At 51.5% G+C, this 19,382-nt stretch overlaps 1 protein-coding gene across 1 annotated transcript; it reads left to right on the plus strand.

Annotated features, from left to right (window-relative positions):
- Window positions 1-4,364: 4,364 nt before the first annotated feature.
- On the plus strand, window positions 4,365-18,912 carry Pomgnt2 (protein O-linked mannose N-acetylglucosaminyltransferase 2 (beta 1,4-)). The gene is made up of 2 exons (XM_041677472.1): window positions 4,365-4,495; window positions 16,685-18,912. Exon 2 carries the CDS (start codon window positions 16,790-16,792, stop codon window positions 18,530-18,532), a length of 1,743 nt encoding a protein of 580 aa, XP_041533406.1. The 5' UTR covers window positions 4,365-4,495; window positions 16,685-16,789; the 3' UTR covers window positions 18,533-18,912.
- The last annotated feature ends 470 nt before the right edge of the window (window positions 18,913-19,382 follow it).

Genomic DNA, 19,382 nt, shown 5'->3' on the forward strand with positions numbered 1-19,382 from the left:
ACCAGCTTGTGCACACAAGAACAAGTCCTGCAGGGATCTACAGAGCCAGCCCCTGGGGACTCACAAATATGTGAGTTCAACAACGAATGATGCCCTCATTCGGGCCCTGAGAAGTCAGATGGTTAGGAGCACAGATGTCAGAATATAGAGAAGACTGAAGGACTGGGCATGCTCAACAAGGGAAGAGCCAGGGCTGTCTATGTGCTGGTTTTACATACATCAAGGGGAAAAGCCAGATTCAGGAAGACAAGTATCACATGCTCCAACTGAAATGAGGAATCTAGGCTTAAATATGTACGATAACGGTAGCTGTGTGACTATAGCGGATGAGAGAGAATAGGAAGAGAGGGAAGGAAATGAGAGAGAAGACAGGTGTGACACAGAGTAAATCCACAGCATAGTCCATGAAAATGCCCTGACTAAAACCATCATTCTGGAGAGCTTACCAGACACAGTGGTTTTTACTTTCGTCCGGACACATCTTCAGTAGGCTCTGCACCCCTGTCCTCATTACAGTCTCTTTTGAAAAGAGATGCTCTTAGTTAGTAGGTAAGAGGTGGGGTGGGTGTAGTGTAGATAGAGATGGGGTGTAGTGTAGATAGAGATGGGGTGTAGTGTAGATAGAGATGGGGTGTAGTGTAGATAGAGATGGGGTGTAGTGTAGATAGAGATGGGGTGTAGTGTAGATAGAGATGGGGTGTAGTGTAGATAGAGATGGGGGGTAGTGTAGATAGAGATGGGGTGTAGTGTAGATAGAGATGGGGTGTAGTGTAGATAGAGATGGGGTGTAGTGTAGATAGAGATGGGGTGTAGTGTAGATAGAGATGGGGTGTAGTGTAGATAGAGATGGGGTGTAGTGTAGATAGAGATGGGGGTAGTGTAGATAGAGATGGGGTGTAGTGTAGATAGAGATGGGGTGTAGTGTAGATAGAGATGGGGTGTAGTGTAGATAGAGATGGGGTGTAGTGTAGATAGAGATGGGGTGTAGTGTAGATAGAGATGGGTGTAGTGTAGATAGAGATGGGTGGGTGTAGTGTAGTTAGAGATGGGGTGTAGTGTAGATAGAGATTGGTGGGTGTAGTGTAGATAGAGATGGGGTGGGTGTAGATGGAGATGGGGTGTAGTGTAGATAGAGATGGGGTGTGGTGTAGATAGAGATGGGGTGTAGTGTAGATAGAGATTGGTGGGTGTAGTGTAGATAGAGATGGGGTGGGTGTAGATGGAGATGGGGTGTAGTGTAGATAGAGATGGGGTGTGGTGTAGATAGAGATGGGGTGTAGTGTAGATAGAGATGGGTGTAGTGTAGATAGAGATGGGTGGGTGTAGTGTAGATAGAGATGGGGTGGGTGTAGATGGAGATGGGGTGTAGTGTAGATAGAGATGGGGTGTGGTGTAGATAGAGATGGGGTGTAGTGTAGATAGAGATGGGGTGTAGTGTAGATAGAGATGGGGTGTAGTGTAGATAGAGATGGGGTGTAGTGTAGATAGAGATGGGGTGTAGTGTAGATAGAGATGGGGTGTAGTGTAGATAGAGATGGGGTGTGGTGTAGATAGAGATGGGGTGTAGTGTAGATAGAGATGGGGTGTAGTGTAGATAGAGATGGGGTGTGGTGTAGATAGAGATGGGGTGTAGTGTAGATAGAGATGGGGTGTAGTGTAGATGATAGAGATGGGGTGGTGTAGTGTAGATAAAATATTGTTTATGGCGTAGTATAGTTAAGTTGCCCATCTGAGACTCCTCCTCACTTCTTGATTCATTCTTTGCCCAACAGATCATTGTTTTCTTAGGCATTTTTCTTTCAAATCTTAAAAATCAGCTTGTCTTGAAGCACATACCTTTAATTTTAGCACTCAGGAGCATAACCAAATGTGAGTTCAAGGCCAGTTTAATTTATAGAATAAGTTTCAGGACAACCAGGACTATATAGTAAGACTCTATCTCAAAAACAAAAACAAACAACCAAAACCCTCTAAATCTTCTGATATTGAACATTGAGGACATTATACTTGGAGAAATAAGGCAATCAAAAAAAGCAAATACTGGGCCAGAGAGATGTTATGAGTCAGTTATCACACTTTCTGTCAAGCCTAAAGCCCTGAGTTCAAAATTCAATCCATAAGACGTACATAGTGAAAGATATAAGTGACTCCTGCACACACTCTTACACGTGTGTGTGCACTCACACTATAATAAATAAATAAAATGATGAAGTCATTTTTAGAAGGGACATACTGCCTCGTGCTACCTGAGACATAAAGTGTAGTTAGGTTCACAGACAGTGAAAGGGTGGTTGCCTGGTGCTGTGGGGTGTTCACAGAATGAGAAGTCATTGTCTAATGGTTTCAGAGTTTCTGTTTTACTAGATTAAGGAAATCTGTAGTTGGAAACTGGTGTTGTTACATTACAATGTATTTGACACCACTGACCTGTCCATTTAACAACTGATAAGATAAATTTTGTTATGTCTTGCTACAAATATTTTCTTCCCACTGGTCTCTCTGGGCAGGGTTTTCTCCCCCAACCTCTTCCTGAAGCTGCTTATAAAATAACCACTCTGAGGCTTAATTGCATACTCTTTGACCAATTAGCTCAGTCTTCTTATTAGGTAACTCTAACATCTTATATTAATCCATTTCTATTATTTTATATTTTACCATGAGGTTCATGTTTTGTTGGGCAGCTGCATGGGATCTGCCTGACTCTGCCTGCTTTTCTCCTCTGTCTCTGCTTAGGTTTCCTGCCTTGCTATAGTCTGCCCTGCCACAAGCCAAAGCAGTTTCCTTATAAACAGGGGTAATAAAACATATTCATAGCTTACAGGGGGAATCCCACATCATCTCCCCTTTTTTGTCTAAATAAAAAGGAAGCTTTTAACTTCAACATAATAAAATTACATATAACAAAACAGGTATCAAGCAAGAATTACTATTACAATATTTATTTGTGAGTCTAAAGTTTTATATCTAATTTATTTTTTATCATAAGTAATGAAAACAATAACTATAGCTATCTATAATTATAATTATCTACCAAAGACAGTCTACATTGCTACAATAAAAATTTAAGAAATAAAATATGATCATGTGACTTCCTAGCCTAACATGCTTCCATGTTTCTCTGTCTTAACAGAGATCAAACCTTGATGGCAGCTTCCATGACTGTGTAGACTATTACTAAACTGCCCTGCTCAAATTTACCAACTTTCTGTCTCAGCACAGGGGCACTGTCATCTTAAAAATAATCACACTGTGGAGAACGATTGCAAAGGACTGCTGAGTTCTATCCTTGGAACTCACATAAAGATGGGAAGAAACGATCCACAAAATTGTCCTTTGACCCCAACGTATGACCTTGTTCAAGCAGGCACGGCCTTGTTGAAGTAGGCGTGGCCTTGTTGAAGGAAGTGCATCACTGTCTGCAGGCTTTGAGGTCTCCTTTGCTTAAGCTTCTCCCAGTGTCACAGTCCACTTCCTGTTGACTTCTTATCAAGACATAGCCAACACCATGTCTGCCCGCACACTGCCATGCTCCCTGATGATGATGGACTGAATCTCTGAAACCGCCATCAGGTCACCCTGCTTAAACGTTTTCCTAATCTTGCTGCTATGCTCATGGTGTCTCTTCACAGCAAAAGAAACCTGACGAAGACAGCCTCTGCGCAATTTAAATCTTCGTGTTTTGAAGCAAAAAGTCAAGAGAGCAAAAATGCATGACTCCAGAAATGGAGGCACATGGGTTCTGATAACCAACAGGCACGCCTGAAGAACTGAGGATGGTTGCCCTTGAGCCTCTTCCTTGAGGGGTTGGGTCTGATGTGGCCATGGTCCAATTGCATGCGAACTCCCTGTTGCTTTATATTTCTTGCCTTCTTGTTTATATTTTAATGATTTATTTCAGTGTGTGTGTGTGTGTGTGTGTGTGTGTGTGTGTGTGTTTGTGTGTGTGTGTACATGAGCAAGCACAGGCGCCCTCGGAGGTCAGAAGAAGACTTCAGATTTCATGGATCTAGAGTCGCAGGAGGTTGTGAGCTGTCCGACATGGGTACTGGGAATTGAACCTAGGACCTCTGGAAGAGCAATAAGCTCTCAACTTCTGAGACATATTTTCCAGTCCCTTTATGAATTTTAAAAGCATGTCGAGGTATGATTTATTTTTTCCTCTAATAGGTGACGTATGGATACTGGTGTAACTTGCATCTAAACTTATCAGAACTCCCATGCTTGGTTAAAATGAACACCACGTAGAAGCTTCTGGTCTTTTAGGCGCCTGTAGGCTGCTATTGCTTAAAAACTACAACTCCCAGGATTCCCTGAGCCGAAGGGGCGTCCTGGCCGAGGCCTGGGAGGCGGATCCCGCGGCCCGCGCACGCGCTCAGGCTCCCGTGTGTGCTCTCCTGCAGGGCAGGCGCACGGTGGACACCTGCGACACCCGGGCGTCAGGTGGGCAGCGGGGTCTGCGGCGCAGCTGGGCCCGGAGGTCCAAGCCCGGCTTCAGGTGAGGCGCTGGCCGGGCTGGGCTTGGTGTCGGGCCCTGGGCTTGCAGGGGAGGCCGGCGGGCTTGCACAGGACCGAGGGCGGTGGACGCTGCCTGGAGCAGGCGCGGAGGTTGGAGGGGTGGTGGGCCTGTGCAACCCGGCCCGGTGGCACTCCAGACCTCGCTGAAGCCTTCACTGCCGCTGACAGCGGGGACGCACATGTTGTTCTGGTGCCTGGGGAAGAATGGTGCCCATTTGGCACAGGTGGCGCAAGGGGAGGTGAGAGAGGGGGCCTGGGCTACGCCAGCTGCGTCGAAACCGGTGCGTGGGGCGGCCTGTCGCTGACCCTTCGGCGGTTGATGCTCCGTATGGAACCAGCCGGGCGATCGGTGATTGGAGTTTGTCTGGCCTGCTTGACAATGCCGGGAGAGCCACTAAGGAGGACCCTGATGGGCTTGCCTGAAGGAACCCCGTCTTCTCGTCATTGGTGGGAGTCCTGGGTCAAAGTTTGAGACCCCTACCAGAATCATGCCGCAAGTGATGAGCAGCCAATATCCTCTGACCTTATGTCAGCCAGCCCCCAGAGCTTGTTGGGAAAGACGATTTTAGGATTATGGGCCAGAGTAATAATACCAGCACAGTTTATTTTTCATATCTGGATTGTTCGGGGGCTAGACGTTGAAATCTTGGCTCCTTTATCGGCCTTGTCCCCTTAAGTAACTCACTAGTCTTTTCTGGCTTCTGTAAAATAGAATGGGAAACAAACAAACAGAAAAACAAAACCAACCTTTGCAGAACTTCTGTGAGGATTCCAGGTGGTAATGATGGCGAGGCTGTCTGTCTGGGTCCTTACCTGTTAGCAGCAGTCGCGACCAACTGTAGAGAAGGAAAGGTTGGAGTTCCAGCCCCAGGTCCTGTCTTTTCCACAAACCAGCTGCCCCTAGGCTGCCAGGATCAGGGAGCCCAACCAGCCTACTCTTTCACGTGAGGCTCTGAGTTCCGGGTGATGACAGAGCCAGGAAAAAATTAGGTCTCTTATGCTCAGAGATGACTGGCAGGTCACTTCTGAGCTCGGAGCCGCCGGGGCCTACAGAAGGGAGCAGAGGAGAGGAAGTGCCAGTGAGCAGATTCACGAGGCTGTGGACATCCTGGTGCATTGGACTGTCGGGGCATCTTCAAGGGGTTTGTTTGTTTGTTTTTGAATACTGAAGATTGAATCCTCATGCGTGCAGGGCAAATGATCTACGATTGAGGTATGCCCTCCAGCTCTACTCTTTGCTTTGTTTCTCAGTCTCGTTAAGTTTCCCAGGCTCACCAAGGCTATGATCCTCCTGCGTCGTCCTCCCTGGTAGCTGGGGCGGTAGGTTGGCAGGTTCTTGCTTTCTGAAATAGCAGTGATAAGCAAAGACTTTTAGGATCTATTGAGAGAGCCAGAAGATTAAATTAATCTTCCCTGCACTCCCAAGGGACCTTATCAGTCACCTTAACGTGGTTACTGGAGGGACATTCTCCCTCGGGAACTGCTTTGCAGTTCAGGCTTGAGTTTGAACATCAGCCCCAGCCCATAATAACTCTGCGGTATTGAACGATCCATATAGCAGTCCCCAGCATATGCCCTTCAGCGTGACGGGGGTTCATTCACCTACTTTAGGTTTGTTGCGGGGATGAGACCACAGACGCAGAGCGCTTGGCACATGAATCAGCAAGCGGGTTTTGATCTCGCTGTGGTAGAGTTGGCTGTGGGAATAATTGTAGGCACAGTGGTTTGCTTCCATTGGCTCTTAGAGTCCACAAAACTGCCCCACCCCCCGTGAAACAGTAGTGACTAGTAAGTGGAGGTTTGAAATGGCTGGAACTCACCTGGCATCTCTCATTGAGCCGCTATTCCTTTCTCCTCTGCTGTCTGTGGGTTCTGCTGCCCTGGAACCTAGTTAGGACTGACGGCGGGCATTTCTGGTATTTCAGTGGACTCTTGGCAACACTTTTGGGTTAGAACCTTGGCTCCACATGTCTTGCTGTCCCATTGGTGGTGATGCTGAAGGAGGTGGTCCCCTGTGTGAGATTAGGTGAGGGGTTAGGAAAAGGCAGCCCGTGGGAAGGCCTCCTTAGCTCTCACCCCTGGACTGCATGGGTTGGTGAGGGAGTCCTGTGGTGAGCCCACATGCAACCTGACTGCCTGACCTCACTTGTGAAATAAGGACTTGGAAGAATTCATTTCCAAAGGCTCTTTTAGTCCTAAAAGGTAGTGGTTTTGTAACTGTGTTTTGATGTCTGAACCTTCTCAGCCCAGCGCCAAGACGGTGGGGATAACTGTCACCCCAGCTTGCTACCCATTCTCTCTTTAGGATGAGAGAATGGCCATTGCTTCCTAAACCACCAGCCACAGCCAGGTGTTCTCTCTGCACGGCAGCGGCAGCGGGGAGAGAGTAATTACTGCTAGAAGCCTTGGGTTGCTAAGTTACCGCGGAAGGCCTGTGGGTCTGTGCTTCCCAGGCTTCCACAGCTGCTTTGCTCCTGAGTCATGAATCTCACTGCTCTGGGTTCTACCCTGCTCACCTAATGCTGGAGAGTAAGTCAGACACGATGATGCGCAGCTGCGGGACTTAAAAATGACCCTTGAAGTCAGGTGAGTTCACAACCTGGTGGCCTTGCTTGGGCTATAAGACCTTAAGCATGTAACCTACCCTTAAAGTGAGATTTTCTCATATCGAGAGGAAATGAAGGGCTGGGGTTGTCACTCAGTGGTTTGCCTAGTACATAGGAAGCCCTGAGTTTGAGCCCCTGCCCGCAGCACCACCAAAGGAAGTTGGGGAGAGGAAAGCAAAGAAATGAACCCCAAGCAAAGAAATAAACCCCCAGGCCTGCATTGGAAGGCTCTGTGAGGCATCCAGGAAAGGACCGAGGCTCAGGACAGCACCTGGCCCTTTGCACCATGCTGGGCATGGATGAGTCTTTCACTTTCTATGGCTTCTCACATTCTCTCTGGTACCCACCCTCGGGCCCAGTGTGTCTGTCAGAAAATCAGACCCTCAGTGGTGCAGGCCCCTTCTTGCCGTGCAGTGTGCACGTGGACCCGAGCCTGATCTCCTCAGGGTGGAGATCAGGACCCTTTGCCTGCCCACCCCCGCCATTGCTGCTATTGCAATGCAAACTTTCTGTGGTTGCCGGCTTGCCAGTGATAAACGATACCCAGGGCCCTACTGTGGAGGTTTGAGCAAGGATCGTGGCACGCCTAAGGTGGCTTCAGAAGGGGCCACAGTTAGATTGGGTTCCAGAGCTTTGAGGCCGGTGAGGGCAGCAGCTATTATAAAGACCTAGAGATGCTGTCCAGTCTCTTCCTTTTCACTGGCCTTGCCAGTGCCCCACACTTTAGAATACCCTTCTCTTCCCCGGCCTCATTTTGCTCCACTTCACCCCACAAGCAGTGGTATCTGCCCAGGAAAGATTAGGTTGGGGCAACATTTCTAGAACGTTTTCGGTGTGGAAGCTGTCTCAGTCTTTGCTATCCTGGAACTTCAGCTTGAATGTCATGTTAGCATAGTTAGCCCTTAGTACCAGGGCGGTAACTCCTCAACTGGATCCCTCATTTCCTTGCGGCTGGATGGAAATTCCTTCAGAGGATTGCAGAACCGTGTGGTGTCAGAACTTTGCATCAACACTCAGCACGTGGTGGAATCATCCAGAAGTTGCATCAAAACTTGGGTTCCTAGGCCCAACTGGAAGAATTCTGGGTCATGCGTCTGTGGGCCACATGAGTAGAAGAACTGCATCCTCCCCCTGAGGCAAACTCTAGAGCCCTGCAGGGCTCCTGGGTCTTCCTTTTCCCAGGGATGGGGTTTGTTCCTGAAAGTGTCCTACCTAGGGTAGAGTTTTTAGTTAGCAACCTTCTGGCTGCCTCGGGGTAAAGTCTCACAGAGATTCACAGAGTGAACTTGGGGGTCAAGTGTGCAGGCTGATTCCTGGCAGAAGTGCATATCCTGAGCTTGGTAAGAAAGAGAAACCCAGATTGAGACACACGTTAGAAATACCCATCTGGCTTAAAAACTGTCAAGGCTGGGGCTGGATAGAAGGCTGGAGGCCGACAGCATTTGTTTCCCCTGCAGCCAGAGTTTGATTCTCAGCACCCACGTGGCAGTTCACAGCCGTCCATAACTGTAGTGCCAGAGTCTCCAACACCCTCTCCTCTATGGGTGCCATACACACAAGCAGGCAGAACACTCCTAACTTAAAAACAAACTCTAATGAAACGATCAGGGTCACAGGAAAGACCAAGAAGCTGTCCCAGGTAGAGGTGAAGGATTTGACACTTCATCCTGGCCTGGATTTTGGACAGAGCATAGGACCATGGAGAAAACAGTATCTTCGATATTCATTTTCTTAATTGCATTATATAAGAGAACATTGTTCTCTTACAGTAGTAATGTTCTCTCTTGTAGTTATGGCTGTCAGGAAAGACGTCACCAGAATGGTTTTGTTTGCTGTTGTTTTTGAGACAAGGCCTTGGTGAGTGTCCAGGCTGGTCTTAAATCCTCCCGTCTCCACTCGCAGATGCCGGGCTTGCGGACATATGCCACCCTACCTGGCATTTAGCTTATTTTTAAATAGTTCAGAAAAGAGTTTGTGATGGAGCGTGATAAATGTGTCGACGGGAAGAATCTAGATGCGGGGAGGGGAGGGCTCCCATACTCTGCAGCTTTTGTAAGTTGAACTTGTTTCCCTATGAGACAGAGTGGTTGCAGACAGAAGACACTAGGACCGCCCCACGGGCCAGGGTCCCACCCTGAAGTCCATGTGTGCTTGAGCAGCCTTATGCCCTCCTTTCTCTTTCGCTGTCTATGATATGATATAATATAATAGGAGGTTGTCACTGCCCCCAGTGACGAGCCAGTGGCTGTTAGCTACAGTAGTGTCATCATCATTAGGACAGAGGAGGCAGGGAGTGACACCATAGTGATGACCAAGGGAAGCCCAGGCTGAGGCTGTCATCACCCAAGGCAGGGGTGCAGATTCCCCGGATGTCGACCCCCGCCAAGTGGCTTGCCTACAAAGGGCTTTGCACGTTTCCCTGTGAAGCCAGCTTCTCTGGCAGCCTCGTCTCCACGGCAAAGCGTGACGTTCTCATTGAGTTGTGCGTGGCTTGGGTTCTGCTTAGGTGGGCAAGGCACTCCAAATCTTCGCGTTCTCGTGGTTGCTGGACGGTCAGGAGAGCTGGACACAGGGATGGGGCATTCACTACCAACTCACAGCCCTCTACGCCCTTGCCCAGAACTCGCCCGCTCACCTCTAGGCAGAGCGTCTTTGGGTCTCTGTGTGTGCTGGGCATACTTTCTGGTATTTTTAACTGTCTCTCCTACCATGGGCATCTCCTGGAGTCTTGATGGATTCTGTCTCACATGGGGTCTAAGTCCTTCCTGACATGGATATTTTGGGGTCCATGGATATTTGGTAGTCCCTGTAAGTAAGAATTGTTTTTGAGCCAGGCAGTGGTGGCGCATGCCTTTAATCTCAGCACTCGGGAGGCAGAGGCAGGTGGATCTTTGAGTATGAGGCCAGCCTGATCAACATAGAGAGTTCCAGGGAATCCGGGGCTATACAGAAAAACCCTGTCTCAAAAAACAAAAGAGCAATAACAAAAATTTGAGATTTCCCCCCCTGTGGTTTCACCTTAAGAACTTTTAATATCCTATTCCTCGAGCCTTGTGTCCCGTCTGCAACCCTGTGTGTGACCACACGGTGGTGCTGCTCTGACCTCAGAGAGATCAAGTTGGCTTCCAGTGACTCATTCATGCTAAGAAGGTGGACGCCAGGCTGTGAGCAGATGTCTGTATCACCAGGGAGCCATACCTGGTGAGAGGGTCGCAGGCCAGCAGGGGAGGCTGAGCACACCTCTGGCTCAGTCTGCACAAGCAGGGCCGGGCTCATCACCCTTCACACCACAGAGCAAAGGAACTTGGGCCTCTGGAGCTTTTCCTTGAGGAGCTGAAGCTCATTCATTGCCACATCAGCTGCTGATACAGGGCTCACAGCTCCAGCTCTGAGTTCAAGAGGATGTTTCCTAGGTGAGGGAAGGCCGGAGAGATAGTTCAGTGGTTAGATCCCACTCTGGTCTCACAGAGGATCCGAGTTCCGATCCCGGCCAGGTCTGCTGACAGACACACTCATGTTCGTTACTCCAGCTCCAGGGGAACCCAGCACCTCTGAGCTGCTCAGTGTACCTTTGTAGCTAACTGCTAAGTGTTACAAGGGTGCTTGGACTGCCTGCGTCTTACTGAAGGAATGATTCCCTTCCCAGATAGTCCAGTGTGCTTTAAATGTGCAGGTTTTCTCGGCCTTAGGCTCATACGTAGCTTTGGGGCACATACAGCCATCATGTAACCAACTACCTGGTAAACAGGAAGGTGGAGGAGGTTGGAAGAGGTCGTCCAGCCTGGCCTTGTGGAGGAGGTTTGAGTTTACCCACTCAGATCTGCGGGGACATCCATAGCTCAGTGCTGATAAACAAACACATGCTGCGTCCAGGCCAAAAACACTTCTCGGTCTCAAAGTAAGGATTATACCATTTCAGCCACAAATCTGAACAGCTTCTAAAAGTCAGATGGCTGTAATGTTAGTGTGAAACCTTGCCACCACCCCTCCTGGACTGGGTCTCTGGATCTTGTGCAAGCCTAGCCCGGCAGGAGCTGGCAAACCCTCTTGTTAACAACAGGTGAACAGCTGTTTCTGCCAGTCCAGCAGCTGCAGCTCAGGTGCTGGGGCTGCCACCTCTGGACCAGAGCTTAGGAACGCCGCACACCCCAGTCTGCCAGGTGGTGGGAGGCCGGTCGCCCTGTCCCGTCTTCAGTTTGTACAGTTGCCATTACAGATTAGGGCTTGTCACGGTTTATCTGTGGGATTCAGAGGAGTCCTGTGAGAGGCGGAACTGTGTTCCCCAGGGCCCAGCATCGCTAATGCGGGACCTCTGCCTCCAGGACTGTAAGGAGGTAAGTTTGCTACTTAAGCCACCAGCCTATGGTGGTTAGTGTTGCAGCCTATGGCGACTGTGGTCCTGCCAAGCTCTCAGCAAGCTGAGCTCACTGTTCCCTCCCCTACCCCAGGCCCTGGAGCAGGTCATGGGTCTGTCCTGACTTTACTTTCCCTGTTGGCTCCTGATCTGTGATTTGTGGCCTGACTAGGAATCCTGGGGTGCTTCCTCCATATCAGATGTTAAGACTCATGGGGTGGGCTGGGACTGGCCGGGGCATTCAGGAGCCTTGCCCGTGCTTGACGTCCAGACTGATGGTTGGTCCTGTCAGCACGAGATCTCACCCTCACTGCCGGGCTGTTGGACGTGTCAGCATCCGTATGCCTGCCTGTATTTAAGGGCTTTTGTGCACATAGAATCCCGCTCTGTCAAGCTCTGTTCTGGCTGAGCCTCTAAACTGAATTCTTCCGACCACACTTCCGTTAAGGTTTCTAACTGTAACAGCAGACAGACAGCGCCCAAGTCCCTAGATGAAGAGAGAGGTTTGCAGAGGAAAAGGAACCAGCCCAGGCTGTAGCTTCTGTACCCACCTGACCTGGCTCCTCCTCTGGGGACTATTATGGGCTAGCCCCTTGGGAAGCCAGGCTGGGTGGCCATGTGGTGTCGTAAAGCAGAGGGGTCGTCAGAGGAAAACTGACAGGAAGCTGCATTCCCTACCAACGGCTCACCTCCCTGATGTCTGCAGGGAGGAGGATGGGATGCGGTGATGGCCACCTCGTACCCAGCAGGTTTAGTGCTCCTCCATGCCTTGCTGTGACCACTACACATCACATCGGGTATCACAGGGGCTCTAAGGCTCAGGGAGAACTCGGAGGTCATGGAGGTCACTTGTCCTTTTTGTCTGACACACGCACTGACTTGGCCAATGCAGAGCTCATTGCCCATCTGGCATTCTCTCAAGATTTTGGATTCTGTTCCATAAAAATGCACACACTCAATATAACACATAAAATTACATATCTTTAGGCATAAATTTACATGTGCATATACACAACAGCACATGTATATATATATATGCACGCACACACACACTGACTTGTGAGAGGAGTGGACAATCAGGTTCACTCGCTCCGACACCCCCCCCCCCCCCACCGTGTGGCTCAGCACTGTGGGCTGGCTCCATCCCTCTGTTGCTAGCACACTGTGCTGGTGTTATCACCTTCAGTGCTGGGCCTGCCCCCACATGAAAGGCTTGAGGACACAGTTCCAGCCTCAGCAGGTATGTTCCGTCTCCATGGTGATTCCAGATCCTGTTGAGTTGCCCACAGGGTCTCAAGAGCCTGACTTCTTTCCGGATGGAGGGTTGGTCTGTCTCACACACTCTGCCTCACCTGGGCATCTCACCTCTCCTGGAAAGAAGGCCCCTCTCTTGGGTCCCCCACAACAGGGAAAGGGACTGAAAATGACCCAGCTCAAGCCATTGGTGCTGTGCCTTCCTTCCATAGTAAACGTCTTTTCCGCGTTACTTCTAGGGGTCTGGGTCCCTTGAGTAAGGTAACCCAAATTTGAATTCTCAGCACCCACATTAAAAGCCATGCATGGTGACTTATGACATCTGTAACCCCAGTGCTGGGGCCGAGGGGTGGGAGCCACACAAGAAGATCCCTGGAGCTTTCTGGCCAGCCAAGCCAGGCTAGCCAAATTGGTGAGCTCCAGGTTAAGAGACCCCCCCCAAAAAAAAATAAGGTGGAGTTGGAGAGATGGCTCAGTGGTTAAAAGCACTTGTTGCTCTTAGGACCCAAGTTTGGTTCTCAGTTCCCACGTGGCGACTCACAACCACCTATGACTCCAGTTCCGGGGCATTGGGTGCCCTTTTCTGGCCTCCAAGGGCACCAGGTGCTCATAGGATGAGCAGACAGACAGACAGACAGACAGACATGTAGACAGACATACATGCAGACAGACATACATGCAGATAAACAGACATACATAGCATCTAAAAAGAGCAAGGTGGAGAGCCATCAAGGAAGGTGCTTGTCCGCCAGTGGCCTCCACAGGCGTGTGCACACGTGTGAACACACACCCTCACATGTACATGTTTCCACACTAGTCACCCAAGTTGATTTACAGTCCTCTCCATCCCCCACAGCAGAGCAGGGGAGGCGCCCCAGAAGCTACTTCTGCTGAGGGAGGGACAGGATCACAGAGTCCAGTGCTGAGATTGGAGCTGGCCCTTCCGAACTTCTCTGCCCTCAGCCAGGCTTGCTTTTAAACTGTCTCTGTAGCAAGACCTGGCTGGGGAAAACTGCAGGGACCTTGGCCTCCTTCTCCGTCTTTGGACTTACCTCCTTCCTGCAGGGAGAAGTCACACCCACCCCAGCCGGCAGTCTGGGAGACTTACACAGGTAGAGATTTCTTACATGTAGGCTGGGAGGGGCTTTTGCCAAATTGGGGTTCGTTTTTCTATTGAGAGCCTGGTGTGCTACAGGCAGGGTGTTAGGTGTAGCTGTCGTGAGTGCTACAAACGCTAAGACACTGAGCAGGACCCGGCTCGAGGGCCCTCTCCCGTCCACAGACAGCAGGCTCTTCCTTCTCTGTGAATTGTCCATCATCACAGCCCCTCCATCCTGTCCAGACCCCATCTGATGGGAGGCTCTGGGCATTTCTGGGGCTTAGAAGGTGGGGTGTCTCCTTCGGTCCTCACAGCATGCTCACCTACAGGTCCTAAAGAACCAGCATAGGTTTTTAGGGACAATGGATGGAGACAAATATGCTTCCCAGGTGGCCCCTGCCTCCATCTTATTCTTCCAAAACTTTTGGTCTTGCTGGCTTAAGTAGGGTCCTACAGCGAAGTTGGGGTAGGGGAGGGATGATGTAGGAGAATACGGGAAAGACAGGAAGGATTTTGTGGTGATCACTGACTGCCCCTCACCTTGGCTCCTCCACGGTGACAAAATGGGGACTCCACTATAAGACCCCCAGGATATTTAAAGCAAGGATGAAGAGCAAGTCTGTTGTTCGTCCTCCACCCCAGTTCACCTAAGAGAGAGTAGGGGGGGAAGGCAGTCAGAAAGGTCAAGCCAACATAGCCATAGCTGCCCCACAGTTCCAGCAGGGAGAAGCGTGGGCTGCTAATCAAGTTGTCATGGTTCCAGCCACTAGGTTCCTGTCTCTCAGCCATGATTCAGGCTGCCTGACTATAAGTGACAAAGTTGGCTGAAACCCAGTCAGTCCACCCCGTGCTTGAGGCCACGCGGTTCGGCAGGTCCGTCATCAAAGGGTAACACTAAACCCTGACGTGCCCAGTGAATTCTGTGGAACATTCCGTGTCTGTTCTGCCCTCTACCAGTGCCATGTTGGCAGGCCGTGGGATGGGTGCTCACATCTAACTAGAAACAGCCAAGTCCTGTCTCCCTTTGTCTCCCACTTTCAACTTAGACTGTCGCAGTTCTGCTTCTGTCCAGCAGAGGGCACTCGTGTCAAGCTGCTGAGTCTCTAGGTGGTTGGTTTGCTGTGTGTGTGAGATTGGGGAGTGTCTTAGGGAGACAGTTTCATATATGCATGTTAGGGGGTCCACAGGGAAATGGATGTGGCATCATTCTGCTGAGCACATCACTCAGAAAGCTGTGCCCTCCTGGCTTGTGCTTATCTGTGAGAAGCCAGAGCCACAATTCAGTCCAGCTTCAAAGATGCAGAAATCTCTCTCACAGCAGACTTGGAAACCATCACCAGGGTCCCCTGCTGTGCCATCTTTAGCATACTGTCTGTACTCTCAAGCCAGGTTGCTCGTGGTTGGCACTGGCAGCCAGGGGACATCCCTTTCCTCCTGCCCCTTGGGTAGGAACACGAACTAGCTTCCCCTCTTGGCAGCATGTCACTGGCTTGGGCCAGGGCTCCAGAGGTGAGCTCTCCACACCCTGAGAGCCACGTGTCTCTGCCTCGTCTGGGTCCCAGGAGACTCAGCAGGTGGCTCAGAGAAGTGTGCACACACCGAGGAACCCTTAGGAAGAGCGGGCATACATGGAGGTGAGCACCCTATGCTGACTTAACCTGGAGGTCCAGGCTAGGGTGCCTCGGTCTGGTGACTTCTGGCCATGTTCACTGGCTGGCCTGTCTTCTTTGGAAAGATTCTGGTGCTCAGGTAGTATAGATGGGAAGGGACAGTGGCTGCCTCGCTCTGGCCAGCCTTGGCAGCAGTGTACCCGGGCTGCTTCGGAATGCACATGGTTCGTGTGGCCCTTCATCAGGTGTCCCAGCCCTTTCCACTTCCTGCACTGGGGGCCTCACCTGTTGGGGATCCTAACTGAACGAAATGGCTCCTGTGTACATCAGAAAACGTTTGGGTGCCAGGACTAGGATTTCAAGCAGTGACCACTGCTGACCCCAAAGCCTGCGACAGGGCTGCCGAGTGCGTGCTTTTTCTAGAGTGCCTGAGTCCCAAAAGAAAGGCCACCTGGACCAAGTGAAGGAATGTACCTGGCCTTGAATGTGCCTCGGTACTAGCCCTGTCTAACGACCATACCATCCCAAATATAAGGGGTTCTGTTTGGAGACAGATGTTGGCCCCAAACCTGAACCTTGCTGAAGTTCTGCGGAGTTCTGGTGGTGGTAGCTCTTCCGTCATAGCTCCAGCCTGTAAGTGTTCTCCTCTGGCATACTCAGAGGCTGTTGAAACCACGCGGTACTTTATGGTAAAGTAGAGCAGATCCCGGCAGCTGCTCCTGCTGAAAGGGAGGATGCTACTTAACACACGGGCTGCTCATCCTGCTGAAAAGCCATCTTCCTCCTCCCAGCTCTGCAGCCGAGTCACGCCGGCGTGAGCAGAAGGGTAACTCATCTAAACAAATGGCCCCTGGGGCTGGTGAGATGACTCAGTAATCTACTTACCTCTAAATGCTGGCACTGGGACAGAGACAAGAGGATCCCGGAGATCACTGGCCAGCCAGTCTCGCTGAATCAGTGAGCACCGGGTTCACTACAGACCCTATCCCAAAAATACAAGGTGTAGAGCAGTCAAGGAAAGACACGTGATGTTGGCCTCTGGTCTCCAAGCACACGTGCACACATGTGCCCGTGAAAACACACACGAGATTTAAACAGCCTAGGACTTGTGACTTTGACTCACAACTGCTTTTTAGTGAGACTCATTACCAGGGAGCTTTGCTGAAGCCGCTGTGGCCGGAACGCACGGCGGGCGTGTGCTGAGGTGCCTGGCTGGGTTGACTCCTCTCTCTCTCTCCCTCCACAGGCTTTTCCTTGTCCTCCGACACAGAGGGATGGATGCGTGAAGCCCACCTGGCTGTGGCACCGCCCAGCAGTCGTCACCTCCCTAAGACCCCCTGGTGACTGTAGGATGCACCTCTCTGCGGTGCTCAATGCCCTCCTGGTGTCCGTGCTGGCTGCCGTCCTGTGGAAGCATGTGCGCCTGCGCGAGCACGCAGCCGCCCTAGAGGAAGAGCTGGCCCTTGGGCAGCAGTCCCTGGACCCGGTCTCAGGAATGAGGGTTGACTACCCAAAGGCCCTGCAGATCCTCATGGAGGGTGGTACCCAGATGGTGTGCACAGGCCGCACCCACACAGATCGCATCTGTCGCTTCAAGTGGCTCTGCTACTCCAATGAGATCGAAGAGTTCATCTTTTTCCATGGCAACTCATCCATGATGCTGCCCAATCTGGGCACCCGGCGCTTCCAGCCCGCGCTCTTGGACCTGTCCACCGTGGAGGACCATAATGCCCAGTACTTCAACTTTGTGGAGCTGCCTGCAGGAGCCCTGCGCTTCTTGCCAAAGCCAGTGTTTGTGCCCGATGTGGCCCTCATCACCAACCGCTTCAACCCCGATAACCTCATGCACGTCTTCCATGACGACCTGCTCCCCCTCTTCTACACGCTGAGGCAGTTCCCCGGCCTGGCCCAAGAAGCCCGGCTCTTCTTCATGGAGGGTTGGGGCGAGGGCGCCCACTTTGACCTGTACAAACTCCTTAGCCCCAAGCAGCCGCTGCTACGCTCGCAGCTCAAGTCGCTGGGCCGTTTGCTCTGCTTCTCCCACGCTTTTGTGGGCCTGTCCAAGGTCACCACCTGGTACCAGTATGGCTTTGTCCAGCCCCAAGGCCCAAAGGCCAACATCCTCGTCTCTGGCCACGAGATCCGGCAGTTCACGCGGTTCATGACCGAAAAGCTGAACGTGAGCCACACGGGGGCGCCTCTGGGCGAGGAATACATTCTGGTCTTCAGTCGCACCCAGAACAGACTCATCCTGAACGAGGCGGAGCTGTTGCTGGAGCTAGCACAAGAGTTCCAGATGAAGACAGTGACGGTGTCGCTGGAGGACCACAGCTTTGCAGACGTGGTGCGGCTGGTCAGCAACGCCTCCATGCTAGTCAGCATGCACGGCGCCCAGCTGGTCACGGCCCTCTTCCTGCCCCGTGGGTCCACCGTGGTTGAGCTCTTCCCCTACGCTGTCAATCCTGACCACTACACCCCCTACAAGACTCTGGCCACCCTGCCTGGCATGGACCTGCAGTATGTAGCATGGAGAAACATGATACGGGAGAATACAGTCACGCACCCCGAGCGTCCCTGGGACCAAGGGGGCATCACCCACCTGGACCGGGCTGAGCAGGCCCGCATCCTCCAGAGCCGAGAGGTCCCCCGGCATCTCTGTTGCCGGAACCCAGAGTGGCTCTTCCGAATCTACCAGGACACCAGAGTGGACATCCCGTCCCTCATGCAATCCATTCAGCGTGTGGTGAAGGGCCGGCCGGGACCGCGGAGGCAGAAGTGGGCATTCAGCCTGTACCCAGGCAAGGTGCAGGAGGCTCGATGCCAGGCGTCTGTGCAGGGCGCCACCGAGGCCCACCTGTCTGTGTCCTGGCAGATGCCGTGGAACCTCAGGTTCCTTAAAGTGAAGGAGGTGAGGTATGAGGTGTGGCTGCAGGAGCAAGGTGAGAACACGTACACGCCATACATGCTGACCCTGCAGAACCACACCTTCACGGAGAACATCAAACCTTTCACCACCTACCTGGTGTGGGTCCGCTGCATCTTCAACAGGAGCCTCCTGGGACCTTTCGCAGATGTACTGGTGTGCAACACGTAGCCAGTAGGCCGCGGCCAGGCCTCAGGAGGGCGGCCTTGGCCGTCAGCTCTCCCAGGTCCATAGCCCTGCTGGCAACCGTGGTGATGACTTACCTATTTATTGAGTGGGCCTGGGCTAGGCCTTCTCCCAGGGGCCCTAAAGAGGTGGTGCCCTCCCCTTCTGCCACTCTGAGGGGAATTTCTTTGTGGTGAGGAGGAGGCACCGTAGGTCCCAGGGATCAGCTCTTGCTAATCCGCTGTCTCCTGCCGTGGCCATGGTACGGGTCCTGGATTTTAGAAACGGTGGTCATGTGGTTGGTGGGCTAGGTAGATGGTCTCTGAATTTCACCTGTAGCCGAGTGACAGGTGTATTTGGGCCAGTCATTAAATGATGAACATCTATGGTCAAGTCTTTAATTCATATTAGCGTATGAGTTATACCTTGTAATGGGTTTTATATGACATTTTCATGCATATATACGGTACATTCCAATCCATTCACCCTGTTAAACTTTCCTGTTCCCCTTCCTCCTGACCCTTTCCTATCCAGCCCACCCCTATTTTCATGTCCTTTTGTGTATTTATTTGAGCCAATGAGTTTTGTTAGGGTTTTCTAGAAGCACACAGAAGACGGTTTGTTTGCACAGGCCTTGCCATCGACCACCCAACTGAAGAAAATGTCTCCCTTCATCCACTAACTATAATCCTCAGTGAGGGGTGAGGCCCCATGAGCTCATCCCACTTCCATGATGGGGTAGAGCTGGACCCCATCTTGTGTTGGTCGCTGCAGCTGCTGTTGAGGTCAAGAACGCCCAGAAGTCAGTGTCCCACGTCCCCTGCGTCATTATTGCCACTTTCATGGTGTTCCCTGG

This window comes from Microtus oregoni, unplaced genomic scaffold, assembly GCF_018167655.1.
Source record: "Microtus oregoni isolate MIOR12 unplaced genomic scaffold, Mior012 000028F_ref0000031, whole genome shotgun sequence".
NCBI classification, from domain to species: domain Eukaryota; kingdom Metazoa; phylum Chordata; class Mammalia; order Rodentia; family Cricetidae; genus Microtus; species Microtus oregoni.